At 47.2% G+C, this 19,305-nt stretch overlaps 3 protein-coding genes across 5 annotated transcripts; 1 reads left to right on the top strand and 2 right to left on the bottom strand.

Moving 5' to 3' along the window:
- Positions 1–482: 482 nt before the first annotated feature.
- On the bottom strand, positions 483–6,477 carry FBXO2 (F-box protein 2). Its single transcript, XM_069782500.1, has 6 exons — positions 6,369–6,477; positions 4,460–4,735; positions 3,229–3,355; positions 3,036–3,131; positions 2,510–2,645; positions 483–2,083 (listed from the first exon to the last, which is right to left on the bottom strand). Exons 2-6 carry the CDS (start codon positions 4,707–4,709, stop codon positions 1,949–1,951), a joined length of 744 nt encoding a protein of 247 aa, XP_069638601.1. The 5' UTR covers positions 4,710–4,735; positions 6,369–6,477; the 3' UTR covers positions 483–1,948.
- On the top strand, positions 6,405–9,996 carry LOC104311710 (F-box only protein 6). Of its 2 annotated transcripts, none has more exons than XM_069782498.1 (6): positions 6,405–6,562; positions 6,795–7,117; positions 7,740–7,866; positions 8,567–8,662; positions 9,004–9,139; positions 9,690–9,996. In XM_069782498.1, the coding sequence occupies exons 2-6, from the start codon at positions 6,859–6,861 to the stop codon at positions 9,834–9,836; spliced, it is 765 nt and encodes a 254-aa protein (XP_069638599.1). In that variant the 5' UTR covers positions 6,405–6,562; positions 6,795–6,858; the 3' UTR covers positions 9,837–9,996. The 2 variants fall into 2 exon arrangements, with proteins under 2 accessions (XP_069638599.1, XP_069638598.1); XM_069782497.1 differs by having other exon boundaries at positions 6,509–6,562; positions 6,843–7,117.
- Positions 9,997–10,203: 207 nt separating this feature from the next.
- Positions 10,204–19,217, bottom strand: MAD2L2 (mitotic arrest deficient 2 like 2). 2 transcript variants are annotated; one of them, XM_069782501.1, is made up of 9 exons: positions 19,142–19,217; positions 16,600–16,651; positions 16,242–16,360; positions 15,628–15,699; positions 14,629–14,729; positions 14,411–14,505; positions 14,224–14,297; positions 11,931–12,023; positions 10,204–11,632 (listed from the first exon to the last, which is right to left on the bottom strand). In XM_069782501.1, the coding sequence occupies exons 2-9, from the start codon at positions 16,637–16,639 to the stop codon at positions 11,591–11,593; spliced, it is 636 nt and encodes a 211-aa protein (XP_069638602.1). In that variant the 5' UTR covers positions 16,640–16,651; positions 19,142–19,217; the 3' UTR covers positions 10,204–11,590. The 2 variants fall into 2 exon arrangements, with proteins under 2 accessions (XP_069638602.1, XP_069638603.1); XM_069782502.1 differs by having other exon boundaries at positions 19,092–19,196.
- Between the last annotated feature and the right edge of the window lie 88 nt (positions 19,218–19,305).

The raw sequence follows: 19,305 nt of genomic DNA, 5'->3' as shown, positions 1-19,305 counted from the left end.
TAGCAACTTTGTCAGCTGCATTAAAGGCTGTGGTGAATAAAGCAGCATTGTGTGACTGGTCAGGGGTAATGGAGGGGAAAGAGTTAAATTCTGAACTGGTTTTAGTCTCTCCTGGGTCAGAACCAAGCCTGAGCTTGGTAGCCCTCAGTAGGGCTACAGTTACAGATGACCTGGAGGGCATCTGTCAGGGCTGGGCTTTGTAGGAGCCTTCCTGGACCTCCTCTGTGCCTTGTGTGAATTCCCACTATGTTTTAAGTGCACCTCTGCCAGCTGCTGCTCTGCAAACCCATTGCCCATCAAGTGCTTCTGACAGGTTCAGGCTGCTGGTCAGGGAAGAGAATGTGTACCTCTTTCTGGGAGACTCATGGTATTATACAACATACAATGACTCCTGGTTTTTGGTTAAGACTGGTTGACATCGCTCCACATAACTGGACAGAAAAAACATGCTTAAGCACAGGACAAATAGCCAGCACACAAGGGAAGATCCACACACAGCTGTGTCACTTTATTACTTTTGCCTGGACTCTGGCTTGGCATGGCTGTAGTTCAGAATGCCAGTGTGCCCTAGGCATCCAGGTGCAGAAAGCCTGATGAAGCAGAGCGTGCACAAAGTGACCAGCTTGGAAGCTCTCTCCTTTGGCTACAGGTAACAGTAGTACACTGCACTTGTAATGGTGCACTTTGATGCAAAGTAGCATTCAAATATGTATGTGCTGGCAGCCTGGGAAGGGAAGACAGACAGATGGACACAAAAATGTAAGTGCCTACCTCTAGGCAACACCAGCTCTATTAAGGGGATGCTCTTCTGAGAGGACTAAATAGCAGGGCAGGCTTGGCTCAGGGAAGCTTAGGTGTCTGTTCAGGATGGTGGCTCACAGCCCTGAGTGATATCAAGAGGCACTAGTAGGAGTATGTATGAAGTGCTGTCTTATCAGTGAGCGTATGGAGTGGAGGCAGACGTGTACTTTTGTTAGTAGGCAGGAAGAACTGAGATGAAGTGGGGCTAACAGCTTTCTATGTGAAGAACATCTCCCTGCAAAAAGTCATACTGGATGACCAGGGTCCTTGTTGCATGAAGCATGCAGAGGCCAGGAAGGAGTAGATGGAGTTTGTTTTTATTTGTTCCTGGACTGTCTCCCCAGTTTTCTTCTAACCCATTTCCCTAAGTCCTTGTCATCTCTCTCCCAGCAATTACTCTCAGTTGCCATCTGTTTGAGGGAGGCAAATGAAGCCCCAGGTTTGGACACCAGAGAAGTTTCAGTTCCCAACACTCCTTAATAAATGGATGCTGAGAACAGTGTAAGAGAAAAGGATCCAATCCCTCTTGCTTTGCATTATCACTGAAAATTTAACTAAGAGCACTTGGCAGCCAAGCTAGAGCTCCTATGTGGCAAGTAATGACATCTATTGTTTATAAGTGGGAGAAGCTAAGTTTCTCACTAGAGGTCATAGAAGCAGTTGGTGACAGAGATGTGACACGGCTCTGGGTTTCCCTGGTATGTTCTCAGACACAAGGCCTATGCTTTTCTTTCTTTTTTTTCCACTCTTCCAGAAAATATGCCCCAAGTACCCTTTAAAATTAAGGGGTGCCCAAGTCTGGGAAGCAAGCAGGAGGGGTGTCTAGCTCAGGCTGGGTGCTAGGGGTTAGTGGCTTAGGAGAGAAGTAAGGTCTGCAGGATTTCTGGGTGATCTCATGTCTGACAGAGAACATCAGTGCAAGTGGCGAGGCTGTCTCATGTGATGCATTCACAAATCTATTCACATTCTTTGCATAGTCCTCTTGAGGAAAGATGGATGGTGGCCCCTGGCATCTTGCATGCACATTCATATGTAGAAAGGTTGTACGCTCTACAGCCTGGAAGCAGCACCATGCAGAAACCATCCAAAGGCCATGGGATGCCCTGAGGGAAGTCAGCTCCAGTATGCAGGCCCCAGTTCAGCATGGCTATGGCTCCACTGTCACGCTGCTGTTGGTAACACGTACGCCATACCATCCCTTCCAGAATAGTGTGTCCTGGCCACCGTGTTCGAAGCGGACAAAGCGGACCCCAGGCCCATAGTTGGAAAAGGTGTGGGAGATCTTTGGGATGAGAGACAAAAGGTTGTTGGCAAGTGTCAAACCACCATGAACCTACCCTTCTTTAGTGCACAGTCTTCAACCCCACCTGCCCGAGTCATACCTACTAGGCTGGGTAACAATGAGGACACCTACAGTGGGAGTTACTAGGAGGAGCTTTGATCCCATTGTTGTTCAGAGGCCATTAAACCTCTCCCAGTTGGGCATCTCCATCTTATACCTGCAGTGGTGGCTCAGCAAGTTTCCAAGTTTTATGTAAGGTAGCCTCCCAGTATAATCCCTTTGTTCAGTCACAGGGTCATGGCTCCACAGGACACATGACAGAGCCTCCTCCTCCTCCAGGAGAACTGTCCTGCTTCTCTCTGCTTGAAAATATTCCTGATTCATGCAGGTTGGGTGTCACCTGCTGAGCCCACAGCTGTAACTCACCTCAGTCCAGTTGGCATCATTGTCCTGTGGGATGGCAATAGTCTCACTTTTGTACTCAGCCAGAACATCCTCATTCTCTGAGAGCAGCTTCACACAGAGCTCATAGAGGCAGCCGGCATCACTGCGTCCTGCATACCTGCAAGGATATCCAAGCTGCTAGCCTTACCTGTGTGAACTCTGCGAAGAGCCAGAGCATGCAGCTGCATCTTGCTGAATGCAGGCTCTACCAATATTGTCAAGTTACTGGGGTCTTGCTTTGAGGTGGAAATCCATAATGGCTCTTACCCCAACCCACCACCTCCCCTCATTCACAACAGGACCCTGGTCTTTTAGAGGCCAAGTGCACCAACGATTTGAAGATTGTGGGAGCTACCTGTGGCACTGTAAGCCAAGACCCAGCCTTGTCCCACATTTAGGGGATCCTGGGAGCTGAGGTTTTAAGGCCCAGTGCAGGTATATGACCTCCCTGCCCTTCCTTTTCTTTCTTGACTCCCTGCCTGCCTTCTGAGGCATCCTTGCTGCTTACCAGTCTTTGACCACAACTTTAGGCTGGGTTGTATCCATCAGCTCTTCCCAGTAGCCCTCAGCCCTAAGGTCAATGACCTGAGCCTTTCGACACCACCTGAAACACAAGAAGTTAATTGGTATCACAGTCTCTCCTGGGACTGAGGGGACCAAAAATGTCCCCTTTCCTGAATAAGAGAAGAAAGCAGCCTTACTCATAAGATGTAACAAAGTATTTATGGACTTCTTCACTAGGGAATTCTTTTCCAAAGTCCCCAGGGAGCTCTTCAATTTTCCAGCCATCACCTCCATTCTCTACCTCTCCCCAGTGCTGCAAGTCTTCTGCAAATGGCAGAAAAGAGACTCTGAATCTTAGTTTTTGTGGGCCTGGGGAACCTGACCATCTCCCACTGGAACCTTTCTCTGGTTTGTGAAAGGTATGCTGTTAGATGCAGAACTAATTTTGTATGTAGACTATGGAGATGTTTGTTAAGTAGAAGTCAGGCAAAAACCTTTAGTCTGGCTGAACTTTAATGTTAAAAAACTTTAACATTCCCCACCAAAATGGCTATGTACATGTGGATTTATTTAAGAAAGTACACCAGTGAAATTATTTAGGTATTTTGAACTGTGCGTCAGCACTTTCATTGTCATAACATAGGAATAGCCTGGGGAGGGATGCCAATTGCTTTATTTCTAAATTTTCTAAATTGCTAAGTGGTATTTCTAGAAGCAGTATGGCCTTAAACATTGGGCTTTTCTGGTCTTAGCCAGAGGGAACCTGGATGTTGGAAAAGCTTGCAGGAAAAATAATCTGTAAACAAAATGAACAAGCTGTGCTGATATTGGTTTGGTCTGTGATGTGTGAAATGTATTTGTTGCTGCTGGATCTTGCAGATCTGGCAAGTGAAGTTCATAGATTATCAAAATAATGACAAAAGGGGTATGTGCACAGCTCTAACATGGACTGTAGTAAGGAGGGTACAAACAAGATTTGCCTGAGCTGCTTCAAGGAAGGAAGCCTGAAGTGCCTGGTGAGCTAAGGGCAGACTAGCTCCTGAGTGGGGAAAGGCTTGATCTTTCCTGTCATGGTTTGGCAAGAAACAATCTAGAAATGCAGATGCCACTACTATTACTGCATCGGACAGGGGTTCTGCAAAGGACACTTTTGTCTCTCCAATGTGATTTGGATCCCTGCAGGGGCTTATATAAAGTTGATGTCTAGAGCCCTTTGCAAAGGCTGATTATCGAAGGCCTTCATTCCCCTTAAATGATTTGACTGCATGCATTAAGTGTGATTTGACTTGGGCAAGAAGCAAGTACTGCAACCAGATAGCAACTAAGATTTTTTTTTTTTTTTTTTTTTCCTTAAAGACTGGAGATGCCCATTTCCCAGTGACTGGTCATCTTTATGAAATCTTGGGGCTTGTTATGCTGGTCTCTCACCTTCACCACATGGGTTCTTGATGAGATTCTTCCTTTTCTTACTCAGGAAATAGAAGTTTTGCCAGTTCTCTGCATTCTCCTGTGACTCTGCTCCAGTGAGGCCTTCCTGCTGACACTTCAGGATCCAAAGCGCAGCTCCATCGACCAGGTTCTTCCACTGGCAGCAGACCAGGCGGCACGCCAGCACCAAATCCACTGCAGGTATGGAAGCCAGGATTCTGATCAGGACTGCTTCAGGGAGGGACTCCATCCTTGGGCCAGGCTGGACAGAGCTTTCTGAGAAAGAAGGGGGAAAGGAGTGGTGACGCAGTGGCCCTTCAGACATGGGGTCCCCCACCCTCAGTGATGTCAAACACTGATGCATTAGAAAAAAGGGAAAATAAGCACGTTATCTGAAAGCATGATTTTGGGGGCACAGATTGCTTCCTAACCTCAGGGCCTCCTGGCCCCTATTAAGTTAATACCCTGAAGCATGTGAGCAGATTAATATTTTATGTTCCAAGTGAAGCCCTTAGTTAAATCCATCCACAAAATGCAAGTAGTTGACATCTGCAGTTGTGGATAGTTCGTCAGTTTCCTAGGCTGGAATCAGTCCTTCCACAAATCTCTGCTGCTGCAAAAATCAGCTTCTTATTAATGACTTCCTCTGCAGAGGGAGGCATCTGGGTGTGCGTTCTGTCTTTAAGAACATTGCTAATAACAGATGCTGCAGAGCAGTACCTAAATATCAGCGGTGAGCATCTTGCCAGCCACATTTACAGTGGTTCGTTCTATATCTGAAAGGCTTTCCCTCAAGGGGCTGGCACTTAAATCTCCTTAGTCATAAGCCTGTATAAAGCATAGGTCTGAGCATAAGTGAAAATAACTCAGTTGATATTCTCGAATATTCTTTTTTTTCTGTGGTGTTATAACACAAGCAATTAAGTCAGAAGTGTGTGCTTTAACTTCATGTGCTAATTCTGTGCTCTGACTCCCGACAGCTCTCTGCTGCCCTGAGTTGAAGGGCCAGGTGCTGCAGGAATAAGTAAAGATGAGTGTGCAGATTCAGAGCCCCATGTCATCAGTGTGGGATGCACTGTGACACTGCTTTAATCTCAGCTGGGTTCTGATGCTGAGACTGCAGCGAACTGCATAAGATGCAGGCAAACTCCTCAGGAGTGAGTCATTAAGCCTAGGAGAGCACTAGGAACAAAGTAGGTGAAATATCCTGACATGCTACTTGATGAAATATGGCAGTGCCAAATCCAGTAAGGGAGGGAAGAAATAGGGAGTCGCTACTAGAACAGCATCCTAAATTTAGATGTTCCAGATGCAGAGCTATCATGTGTCCTCTACCTGCAGTGCAGACAACAGGAGGAAACTGTCATTTAAAATTCCCTGGCTTCTATGGGGATAGCATTGGGGATTTCCCTTCTCTCCCCACCCCTTTCCAACCCTCAGCCACAGTTCTGAAGGGTAAAATGCGATTTTTTTTTTTTTTAACTTTTTAAAAAAGAAAAAAGAGATATCATCCTGGTTTCATCTCCTGCATGAATTTCACAGGCCTCACCTGCTCTCTGCCTGGTGATGGAGCATTACCGCTCTCCTTGCTTAGCAAAGGCTTCCCACGCACTCTCGGGGAAGGGGTGAAGGTCCCTGGCTGACTTTCCTTTTCCGCCCCGACTCACAGCACCTCAAGACCGGTCTCCCGCCGGCAGACCTGCCGGGGTAGCCTCCATCCCTTGCCGTCCTTGGGGCTCACTCCGGTTCCCTATCTGCCCCCGCCCCGACCCTCTTTCCTCCGCGCCTTCCCTCCCGTGCCGCCCAGCAGAAACCCGCAGCCTTCCGGCGCAGCGCCCGGCGGCTCGGGGTGCCCCCCTCCCGGCAGGGCTGGGCCGGCCCCGCGGGGAGGTACGGAGCGCTCTCTTACCTCGGTGCGCTGCTCGGCGGGCGGCTGCGGCGGACGGGCCGGGGCCGGGGCCGGGGCCGGGCTGCCCTGATAAGGGGCGGTGTCCGCGCGGCCCCGCCTCCCTCGCCGGCTGCCCGCCCCGCGCTCCGCCCGCTGCGGAAGGGCCGGTGCCGCCTCACATCCGTGTCCGGAGGGCGCAGACGGGCGGAGCCCAGGTGGGGCGGGGGGCCCGGGGCAGCCGCCGGGCGGGGGACGCCGGCGGGGGAGCGCGCTGCCCGGGGCGGGAGGGGGAGGGCGGGCGCGGCCGCCGCCGGTCGGGGCCGCGGCCCCGTGGTCCGTCTCCGTCCCATTCGGGCGCCCGGGGGGGCGGCCCGGCATCCCGGGGCAGGCGGCTGGCGGGGTAGTTGTGTTAGTGACCGGTGAAAACTCTGCTTGTTGTTCCCGAAGCGGCGTGGCCTCGGCGCCCGGGGATTTTTCCACCGCGTCGTCCTGCAGCCCGTCACGGTCTGTGATGACAACCATTTGCGACCTCCCCGAAGACGTGCTGGTGGAGCTGCTGTCGCTGCTCCCAGCCCAGGACCTGATCCGCACCTGCAGACTGGTCTGCACGCAGTGGCGGTACGTGGTGGATCTGACCACCCTATGGAAACGCAAGTGCCAGCGCGAGGGGTTTTATATTCAGAATTTGGACAGAAGCGTCTCTGACTGGAAGATCTTCTATATGCTCTGCAGCTTGAAGAGAAACTTAATCAAAAACCCTAGTGCCGAAGGTTTGTTTCATTATTTATAGTAGAGGGCTAAAAGACTTTCCCAACAGTCAGAATGAGTCAGAGTCTCGCATTACTCAAGCGCTGCTGGTGTTGTGGGACTGTCCAGCTACCGAGGGATCTCTGCCGGGTCAGATCCACAAGTAAATGTATGCACTAAAACTGCTGTGGATAGGTAAAGTATTGGTAAATACGTATTTGTGGTTGCGACCAGAAAAAAATCTCTGGAGTCGCTAAGGCCCCAGCACTGCAGTGACGGTTAATTTGCACGATATGGTAATGAAACTATCGGGTATTGGGATTAAACATTTGGGCAGCTGGGGAATTTTTGTTGTCAAAGACTTGACTAACGTGACTACAGTAATTCTACTTCTTTACTGATTACGAGTTTCTAATGTGGTCAGAAAGTTGCCACCTATTAGCCTAGCTGCTGACAGCCACATTAAAAGTAATGGCAACATAAAGACAGAAGTCACTTTCAGCTGTAGGAAAAACAGTGTATCTGAGAAACTCATCCAAGTAGGTTCCTAGTATTCTTCTGTCACTGATTCTTTAACAAAAGCAGAGACGCTGTTGGAAACTGAAGTGAGGTCCTAACGCTCATCTTTGATATCTATATTTTTAGAGAACTTTCAGCACTGGAAACTTGATAATAATGAGGGAGATAAATGGAAGATTGAGGATCTGCCTGGAACTCATGGAAAAGACATGCCAGACCCCAAAGTACACAAATACTTTGTCACTTCATATGGGTAAGAACTGGATTCCAGTAATCTGGAGCTGGGAGACCTGCTTCCTCCTGTCTGCAGAGGCACTACAGTTAGAAGGATTGAGGCGGATCACTGAACCTTTGCCCATGTGTGGGGAAAGGAAGGAGCTTAACTAACCTTTTATCCTACTGCTGAGAGAATTAATTGCAGCATGTGCTAAATTCCTCTGTCCCCACCAGGAATTTCCTGTAACTTTTTTATCGTCATGATAATCCACATGGGATCCCTACCAAAGGAAGGGATGGTAAGGTTAAGGTTAAGGTTTGGCAAGCTAATTAGATGCGCTCACCTGACAAGTTCAAAGCTCTGTAACTCTAAGAGTGGTAGGTGTGTTTGTCATGCTAACAGCTTGTAATAAAAGCTGTCAACAGAGGAGAATTATCTGCTTTTACATCCATTAAGCAGTAGTTTCCTCTTACCAATATATGCTATACAAGCGCAGGGACCTCTCTTAATCCAGGTTGTAGGTAACTATTCCTTTTTTCTAGGGGTGAAGCTAATCAGTTCACTTCCTTGCCTAGTTCTGGCTATGGAAAAAGACATGCCTTAGCCATGTCAGCCTTCTGGGCCTTCGAGGTCTGGGTGGGCTTTTGGTAAGAGTGAAGCTGTCAGGCAAAGTGTGGACATCGAGAGGGAAGAGATGTGTTTTGTGAAGTTGTGAGTATTTCTATTGCTGTTGCAGGCCATGCTTCAAGTCTCAACTCATTACCCTGCAGAAAGAGGGATACTGGAATCAGCTGATGGATGAGAAACGGCCTGAAATTGTAGTCAAGGACTGGTAAGCGTATGTACTGAAAACCACCAGACTTTCTGGCATTAACCTAGAGATAAGCTAGGCCTCTGAAGCTTTTCATGCTATAAAATTAGTTCTTTATCCTTTGGGAGTTGTAGCTCTTGAGTAAAGCATAAGCTAAATTTAAGTTTGTTCAGTGGGCTGTAAAGAGGTGACAATCCTGTGAAGAGCAGGATAGCTGGAAATTTTAGAACTTCTTCATAGCTGTGGGGATGACATTCCTTTTCCTCTGCAGATGAGGATCTCCTTGGAGACTGTTTTTGAACACTAAAGAAAACAACACTGTATACACAACCCTGCTCCTTGATTACTCCCTGCCTCTCTAGGTATGCTGCCAGATTTGACTGTGGGTGTCGCTATGAACTTACGGTGAGGCTCCTTTCTGAAGACTACATTGTCCTTGAGGAGTTCCACCCTGAGCCAGTGGTTATAGAGCAGTGGAATGATGCAGCGTGGAGAGAGGTAAGCAGCAGCCCTGTGGGCAGTAGCTTTGCATCAGTATTGTTGACACTTGAATCTTGCAAGTCTTACTTGGCCAAAAGTCCCAAGTGGACCTTCTTTCTCTGCTCTTCAGCCTCCTCTACTCAATACAAAAGGTAAGTGAGTCCTTGCTGTTGACAATGCTGAAGAAGCAGTAGTGTCATGAAAGAGCTAGGTTTAGTTTGTAGGTGCCCAAGGTTTTCTAAAGAGTGTCCCCTGGGCTTCCCCGAACATGTTTAACTGGTTTGATTGGCTGTAGATTCCCCATTACATTGTTGCTTACATGACAAACATACCTAAGAATCAAGCTTAATGTTATGTTTTACTTGGAGGGGATTTCAGGGCAGAAGGCTGAGTAAGAGAGGCTTTTTTCCCATCCCTCAGAAAAAGGGGTATGATGCACTTTCAATGAAAGATATCTTAAAATGAGCTTTTCCTGAGACCAAGGCTTGCATATTGTAGTGGTCTGAGCTTCTAGGTCAATGCTGATTTATTTAGGCACATTAAGATGACTTTTATTCTTTCTCTCCAGATTTCTCACACCTTCCAGAATTACCCAGCTGGAGTTCGTTACATCTGGTTTCAGCATGGAGGCCAAGACACCCAATTCTGGGCAGGATGGTATGGGATCCGAGTGACAAACAGCAGCATCACCATTGGGCCCCTGACACTGTTATGAAGGCACAATATAAGAGTTTGCTTTTACCTCAGGACTGTAACCAGGTGGTCTCAGGTGCACTTATTTGTACTCTCCGGGCGAGTGTCCTGGCTTTGTCTTGCACAACTGATCTCAAATACAAGCAGCTAGTTCTCCTTGTTCACAGCAGAACTTCTGCAGGCCCAGCCCTTTGGAAGGACTTCTGTCTTCATCTTCCAGCCTCCTGTACCATGGATGTTACTGCAATTACTAGTGCCCTTCCACAGGAGGAAGACTAGGACAATTAAATATGACATCTGTCTCTTCTAGTTAATCTGTCCTTGTGCTACAGCCAAACACTGTCTTAAATAGAAACCCTTTCTTGGTTGTTTATGGAACTTACAAAAGATAAGGCTAAAATGTTTTATTTCAGATTATCAGTGCTGTCCTCAAGGGCTCTGCTACAGAGAGACTTGTTTTGTACGGTATTTTCCTCTTTCAGTTTAATTCTGTATCAAAACATGTATCTTTCACATCAGACCTTTCATAGCATAAGGAAACTGTCAACCCTTTTTCATAAATGCCGTGTCACTGGTACTTAATTCCTTACTGTTTCTGTAAGTGTATATGACCAAAATGCTACATGCCTTCCCTGTCCAAATACAGCCTGTCATTATTTGAATAAACAGGTAGAGCAGGAGGAGGTAAGAAATCCATTAAGGTGGCTACCTTACAACATAAGTGCCTTTTGATTGTGATGGGCTTTTTCCATATTACCTTTGTACTACCAAAGTACTTGGTTTGTACTGAACAGTTTAACCCTACATAAAATGTTAAAGCGGTGTACAACCTCAATCTATAGTATTCTCGCACTTTTTCCTTGGAGGAAGCAGGGAGGTACTATACTGGCTGTCTTATCAAATTGTCTGACCAACAGCCTCAGCTTAAATACTAAGAACCATGTCTTCTACCTCTGTATGCACAGAGCCAATACTAAGACCTTCTTCCAGCTCCTTTGATAGGCATAGGATTAACAATGGTTTCCCTTGTCTGCTCTCTGTTAGGAGTAGGACATTGGCAAGTGTCCTTGCTGGACAGATGAACTCCACCTTGCTAATGCCACTTATAGGTGAAAGCTCTCCCACAGAAAGGGGAGAGATCAAGGTTGTATAGCCTCTCATAGGAATTGACAGATTCCACATATGTTCCAGAAAAGGTATGGAAAAGTGGTGGAAGCTCCACATAAAATACAAAGCTCCATACAAAATAAAAATACTTCCTCACTTAAGGGGGGAGGCTGGTTTGGACAGAACTCAGCCTAGTTCAACAGGGGTAAAACTTAATATTTATTGAAGACTACTTGGGACAGTCACAGTGGACAGACACTACATAAGGCCTCACTCACCCTTAGTATGAGTCCATCGCTCTAGCAGAGCATGTAACAGATTGCTGTGTATCACTACCCATGAGCAATGGCGATGCCCTATTAAGGTGAGAACTGGATTGGTACAAAGCACTGGCTGCATACTGCAGTTGCCTATATCCTGCCCCCAGGGATTCGCTGTAACAAAACCTATACTCACTCTCACACATGAGTGTACATGGGAACAGGCTCTGGCTCCACATTCCAAGTCAGTTTTATATACAGTGGTAAGAGCACTTGAAATAAAGAGGCAGCAGCTGCTCTACATTCACCCAGAAGGCCAGCTGAAGAGACGGTTATCAAGGTATGGTTTGTGAGACACCTTATTCCACTGGAAGATCAGATGAGGTTTGAAAGCAAGGAAGATTTGAAATCAGGTGCCTTTGTGGGCTCGCTCTTCTACATATAGCTGCATCTGGAGGAGAGAAACAAGCATCAGTTCCATTTGATATGCAGGTAGGTGAATGCAAAAAGTCTGCAACAGGCTAAATAGGAAGAGTCTGTATGTTCCCCTATAACCAGGTTTCCTATCTTATTACGAGGAGTCTTGTCCCATTTTGATTACAGGCACAGGCATCTGCAAGACTAAGCTACTGCTCAGCAGTATTAAAATTGTTACCCTACAGAAAACTGCAGAGCTGGCATCAGAGTAGACAAAGCTTAGAACTACATGCAGTTTTCAGCCACTGCTTGGGCCAGAATGCTCTGCTCACCTTTAAGATATCAGATGTCATAGTTTTCAGGGGGATGAGCCGGGGATCATGCATGTGCACATCTTGTTCATCAGCAAGAATCCACGGGAAATCCTAGGGGCAGGAACACAAGGTGTTTTATTTGCAGAGAGGCTGGCAGACTCTGTAAGGTGAGTTCTCTTAGCACTAGGTCAGCATTAACTGAATGAGAGATGTAGTGGCTGAGGGAAGAAATGGGTAACTCAAACCTTTCATAACAGCAAAACTCAACACTTGCACACTTGGCCCTGAGACTCGGCATAATTACCTTCAGTTGCAGCATCAAACCATAATGTTAACCCACTTATTCCAAAGGTGACATCTCACTTACTTCCTTAAAAGATACACTTTTAACTGTCCTGAGCTAGCATGTTCTGTTCATTACACCAGCATTTAATTGCAACTCCAAAATGCTCAGGGCATGGATTTCTGTCCTGCTTTGCAAGCTGAAAGGTTGGCCTACTATACTACCAGTTTCCGTTATTAAGCAATACAGAGCAGACTTCCATTCTGAAACAATTTTATACTTCACTAGCTTTATTTATTGTGCCTTGTAACACCCAACATAACTTGGCTCGGGGGGGGGGGGGGGGGGGGGAGAGAAAGTTTCCCTGTACCTAAGCAAGGGTTCTTAAAACAAATTTTTTTTAAGCGATCTGCCACATACTTTCCTGCAAGACAAAATGTATTTGTGCACCCAAAATCCACTAGTTACTTCAATCTTGGTCTTCCTTGCTGTTTATAAAGAATCAGCCATCCACACATAGTGGATGCGGAATAAGGGCTTTGTTGTTGATTAAATTCAAGTACCTATTCTGTATATCAGAGTACTTTTAAGTGATTGAGCAGGCATTATGCAGTAAGTATTGTTACAATCTAATTCAGGCATTGAAGCAGCTATTGTCTGCAATTGTGGCTGGTGTGTGGCGAGTGTGCTCAGTCACCTAGCTAGTGTAAACCGTTTTAACACATTCAAACCAAAGTTGTGAAGTGCATCATATGAAGTTAACATATGTGTTCAAAATATCTAGCGGCCTTAACCTTAGAGATGCCAAAACTCTGTAATTTCCAGACTTTGCTCTGCAGCTTTCTCATAATCGGGTAGTGTATTTGGTTTGTGTGGCAAGGTTTTGGTAGCAGATGGGGGTTACAGGGGTGGCTTCTGTGAGAAGCTGCTGGAAGCTTCCCCTGTGTCCAACAGAGCCAATGCCAGCCGGCTCGAAGATAGACCCACCACCAGCCAAGGCTGAGCCCATCAGTGATAGTGGTAGCGCCTCTGTGATGACATTTTTAAGAAGGAAAAAAAGTTGCAGGACAGACAAATGGCAGCTGGAGAGAGAGTGAGAACATGTGAGAGAAACAACCCTGCAGACACCCAGGTCAGTGAAGAAGGAGAAGGAGGAGGTGCTCCAGGCACCAGAGCAGAGATTCCCCTGCAGCCTATGGGGAAGACCATGGTGAGGCAGGCTGTCCTGTCCCCCTGCAGTCCATGGAGGTCCACGGTGGAGCAGATATCCACCCACAGCCCAGGGAGGACCCCACGCCGGAGCAGGTGGGTGCCCAAAGGAGGCTGTGACCCCATGGGAAGCCCGCGCTGGAGCAGGGTCCTGGCAGGACCTGCAGATCTGTGGAGAGAGGAGCCCACAGGGCAGGTTTTCTGGCAGGACTTGTGACCCCGTGGGAAGCCCACACTGGAGCAGCGTGCTCCTGAAGGACTGCAAGCCATGGAAGGGACCCACGCTGGAGCAGTTTGTGAAGAACTGCAGCCTGTGGGAAGGACCAACAGTGGAGAAGTTCGTGGAGGACTGTCTCCCATGGGAGGGACCCCACACTGGAGCAGGGAAAGAGCGCGATGAGTCCTGCCCCTGAGGAGGATGAAGTGGCAGAAATAACATGTGATGAACTGATTATAACCCCACTCCCCATCCCTCTGTGCTGGTGGGGGGAGGAGGTAGAGAATCTGAGAGTGAAGTTGTGCCCGGGAAGAAGGGAGGAGTGGAGGGGAAGGTGTTTTGAGATTTGCTTTTATTTCTCATTACCCTACTCTGGTTGATTGGTAATAAATTGAGTTAATTTTCCCCAAGTTGAGTCTGTTTTGCCCATAATGGTAATTGGTTGAGTGATCTCTCCCCATCCTCATCTCGACCTACGAGCCCTTTGCTATATTTTTCTCTCGCCTGTCCAGCTGAGGGGGGGGAGTGATAGAACAGCTTTGGTGGGCACCTGGTGTTCAGCCAGGGTCAACCCACCACAGGTAGCCAAAGATACCACTCACCTTTATCACCTGGATCTTTTCCATGTTCCGTGTGGCAGCCTCCCGTGTGTGAACCAGAACGGTGAAGGTACAACCTGCAAGAGAAATGGTAGGCTCTGGATCAGGGGACAACTAACAGAGGATCAGACACTACCTATTGGCTGAAGGCAAGCAATGCCATGCTGTGAGGCTGTATGGACACGTTTACCTGGGGGATTATTGTCAAGCACAGCATCACACACGCTGATCTTCAGGATGAAGGCACGCAGTAACTGCTCCACATGGGACAGCAGGGACTCTGAACTGTTGAGGAGACAGCAGTTGTTACTGGCATGCAGCAAAGTGCTGGGGCCTGGAGCTGCTTCCAGAACACTTCTGCAGAGGCAGGTGTTGGATGCCACGGGCAAGAAGTAATAGAAACTTTACCTAATGGAAAGAAGAGGTGGCTGGGTGATCTCAAAGACAAATCTCTCCACAGGGTGGTGCTCTTTATCCAGGATTACAACTACGACTTTCTCCACATCATTCTGCAAGAACAAAGATAGAAAAATCCCTGCCTTAGAACAAGCTGTCTTCTCCCCAACAGTGTGCATCACATACTTCTGGTAAAGTGGGAGTATGCTTATTTGTTGCGGCTCACAGCCATAGCACTTATCCAAAGCTTGAGCACTGTCAGATTATTCTTACCGATCAGAAAAAATGCTTTTGCAAAGCCATTTCTTGCTAGATGTTAAACCGATAGCTTATTGCTAAGGCCTAGGGAGATGAAGTGCACTAAATAGTACATTTCTCTAGATACTGTTTTGGAACAAAGGAGGAAAAATGTACAGCTGTCTCATGGCATCACTCAGGAATATACAATGATGAGGAAGTTAAGATATGCTTAGACTGTTGGCCAAATATAGCAGCTTTATATTACCGCGACGTAAAACTGACCTATTTCCATTCTCTAAAAGTGCATTAAGGTTGTCTGTAAAGAGCAGAAAATGCAAAATCTGCCTGCATCCTGAAACATTTCATATGGTCACACCTTTCTCTTACAAAATCTAGAGTTCAAAACTACCTTTGCTTGCTGGCTTACATCAAAGCTTTTAAACTATTCTGCCAGATAGGTGCTTAAACTGAAATGTAGTCAAAAGCAGAACATTAAGTTACCATGTAGGATGATATAACTGAAAATATATAGATGTATATCCTCATGTGCATGGATTTGGCATTTAGTTGCATCTATGATCAGCAGCAAGGCAGGGCCTTAACTGCAAGGAAAGGTTATGGATGTTATTTTTGTTAGGAACTTTATCAGCTAGTTTATTGTATATGGTAAAATTGTAAATAAATTTTGCAACTAAGACAGTATTTACTTTCTCTTCCTTTCTATCAAAACCACTTGCAGTATTTTTGCCAAGGTCCCCGATATGATCTTACCTTCTCGAGCAGTGGCTTTACACAGTGCAGTGTGTCCTGGATGTACTGATTCAGCTCTGGGTGGCAGGACATCTGTAGCAAATACAGTGAGTAGTCAGAGCTGTGTTCTGATGTGAACCAGTACAATGCTAAATGGGACGACTTAAACAGAAGCACAAGTGTGTTACAAGGCACTTGAGTCATGCTTCAAATAGCATTTTTTACCATTAAGTTGCCAATTCAAACCAGTATTTTTTTCATGGAAGGGTTAATTAGCTGAGGCAGATCACTGTACCCACACAGTTGTAGTATATTGGGAATATATACCCACAATAGCATATTGGGAATAGTATATTCCAACCGTCTCTACTTCCTAGGAAGCATGCTTTCATGTTACCTTACTGTACATAGCTGGGGAAGCCTTCTACTACTGTTGTCCATGATCTGCTTGTTCCATGAGTACTGCTGTATCCTCAGCTACAGGGCTGTTTTCCCTTTTGACAGGAACTAAGTTCTCAAAAATGAGTTTGCACGTTAAAACAAACTCTGGAAGTTATTTAGTTGTGGTGAGTGTTGACTGATCCCTGCTATTTTGCTTGTCCGTGTGGCTGTCAGCTTCCAGGAAAATCTCCTACCTGGACAGGTACATTGTATTTTTTCCTCTTCTGAAAGATCCCAATAGGGTAAACTTCTCTGACATATAAGATAAGGTGAACAGCCACTTCCAGAAATTCTGAAAGAACATCCGCAACAACTGAAAAACAAAAGTAAAGGATGCTGAAGTAGGGAGTGGGGGGGAGCATGCAGAGCAATACCATATACTCATAGGAATTTTTTTAAGGTATTTTTTCCTGCATAAATTTTACCTGCTTCCCCCTAGCTGCAGGAAGTTTAGGGATAGAGCAACCCTCCAACAACAATCCCACAAGCTCCACATATGCCAACAAGAACCCTTGCAAGCATAGCAGTTTGCAGCTTAGCACAACACATTACCTTGCCCAAAGTTAAGGTCCTGCCGTGTGAGAGTGGTCATCTTTCCCAGAACCTGGAAGTAATCACAAAAAGAATGTTTATCCTCTGGCTCTTATATTATTAATACAGTCAGCTCATGGAGCCATCCACTTTCCTTGTGCTGATGAGCTCAGACCCAACAAACTGTCCTCTGCGCTTAGTCACAAGCATATGAACACTGCCATGACAAATCCACAGGGCCCACTGTGAAAGGTTTAAGCACCCTCCATAACCAACAAGAAGTCACCAGAAATCACCAGTAGTACAAAAACCAAAGACAGTATCATTGCCGTGTTCTGGCTCACACCGCAGATTGATCGATTACTCATAATTTAACTCTTGCTTTTTTTTTTGATTGGGCCTTATTTAAATAAAAAAAGTGAAAATCTGTCCAGTTCACAGTTCTTCACTGTCTCCCTCCCTTTTTGATACATTTTGCTAGGACTGGAGAATTCCTGATTCCTAAGACATGAGAAAGTTTAGACAATTGCTTTTTAGTAGCACAAGGAACGCTAGTTTTTTTAAAGCCACACAAGTGTTCTCGTAACATACTAGAACATACCCCTTTTCTAACCCCTACATCTTATTGTAACACAAGAACTACTCTGTTTTATGGGTTTATTTTCACACCACCACCATGAAACATTGCTTGTTCAGGCTAGGCTCTGCATCTTTCATTGGCTCTACACAACACAGGTACTCATCTGCTGTCCACTACCAACAGCTTCAGAGTCCCAAGGAAACCAAACCCTGCACAGCTGCATAATTAAGTTAACATGGAATTTGTCACACAGAATCATGGAATATCTCAAGTTGGAAGGGACCCATAAGGATCACGGAGTCCAACTCCCTGCTCCTCACAAGACTACCTAATCCATATGACTAAGAGCATCAGCCAGATGCTCCTTGAACTCTGACAGGCTCAGTGCCATGACTGCTTCCCTGGGGAGCCTGAAATTTGTGACAATTATAAAGGGCAGCACATTATTGTGCCAAATTGAATACCGTGTGCCAACAATCAAACAGCAGACACTGAGGTTCAACTTTCGAACAGCTTTCCTTATATAGTGGAGGCTGTGCCTTACATGTTTTAAGCTACAGTGTACATAATTTTCTATCACAAATTTTAATTTGTTTCATTATTTTATCCATACTCTTTGCATGCATGCAAACTTTAACCACTAATAGCAGCGCCACTGTTCATAAACTGTGTATGTCTTTAAACATCTCCAGGAGCACCTTAGCTCCATCAGTAACACAGCTGCCTTACATAGACCTCTGATAAGCCACAGTCATTCCAATCAGTTGTTTAGCCACTGATTTTCAAGCTGCTTCAGCTGCAACAAACCATGTTTTTCAGACCTACAAAGAATTACTTCAACCTTCACAAAATAGGTAGCTACTCTCCTCTTTCTTTTTAAATCAGAATCTTACCATTGTATACAAAGACTTCTGGAACATTAGTGATCTGCTACATTAAATAACATTAAGATACTTAAGCATTTCTCTAGCACCCCTGCCACAGTGACTCTCAAATTTGTACAAAAGATCTGTATCAAAGTAGCATTAAGAATCTGTGTTTTTAGAGGTTTAGGTTCGCATCCTCACCTAAACACCACCCTTTCTTAAACAGAGGCCCCAGAGAGGCAAGCGCATCCCCAGAGATCCACCCTTCAATGCAGTCATAAGGTTATGCCTAAGAATCACACGTTTAATACTCCCTCAGATTAAGGTTTTGGAGTAACTGACTGGAGCAATGCTGCAGTTACTAGCCTTTCCTCTATTCATTTGAATTTGCTGTCCTGCATCTAGGAGGTCAGTTTCCAGAAAAAGTCATTCCATCTTCCCAGCATAACAGACAGCACTGAGGGAAAGCCTGCACTTCCTTCATGGTGCTTTCTGGATGCTAGCAATCCCTTACTGAAGGAATTTCAGAAGAAAAAAGGAAGCAAAGGAGGCAGGGATGTCATGCGGTTTGTAATCCGTCATCTCCAAGGTGCCCACGTCGATTACGCGGGCTCCCGCGCTAGCCCAGAATAAGGAGCACAGGCCTCCCGCATCAGCTTGCGCTGCGCCCTGCCCGCTTCACGGCTTCAGAGGAGAGAAAGGAGAATCTCCAGATGCTCCTCCACCGTTTCACACGCTGGCTTCTCTAACGCCCGGACAGACGGAAGGACAGACCGCGGCTTTCGGGACAGGGCTGGGTACCCCGGGGTGCCCGGCTCCCCACCGCTCCTCGGCAGACAAGCACTGCCCTTACTTCGCTCTTCCTGCCCGCATTTCTGAGCCCGTGCTGCCAGCCGCTCACCCCTGCTCCCTTCCGAAACAGGGCTCCCGACCCCGCAGAGCCCCCTCAGCGCAGCCCTCCATCCCCCCACTGCCAACCCAGGCGCCCGCCCTGGGGACCCCCCCAGTGACCGGCACCGCCTCGACCTCGCCCCCCGAGCCGCGGAGGACCCCCCGGTGCCCCTTACCGCCTCGGCCCGCCCGGCGGAGACCCCCGGTGCCCCCGCCCGCCCCGTACCGGCCCCCGCTGACCGTCACCGCCGCACACGCGCGGCGCCCAGCGCGGGTGGCCGGGCGGCGGCGCGGGCGTGTGACGTCAGGGCGGTGGGCGGACCGAGCGCCCTCCGGCGGCGGGAGGAGCGGGCGCGGGGCCGGAGCCGGGGCCGGGCGGGGGGAGCCGGT

Source organism: Haliaeetus albicilla, chromosome 4 (assembly GCF_947461875.1).
Source record: "Haliaeetus albicilla chromosome 4, bHalAlb1.1, whole genome shotgun sequence".
Classification (NCBI taxonomy): domain Eukaryota; kingdom Metazoa; phylum Chordata; class Aves; order Accipitriformes; family Accipitridae; genus Haliaeetus; species Haliaeetus albicilla.
The sequence above is the reverse complement of the archived record's forward strand: the minus strand, read 5'-3'. Positions and strand labels throughout refer to the sequence as shown.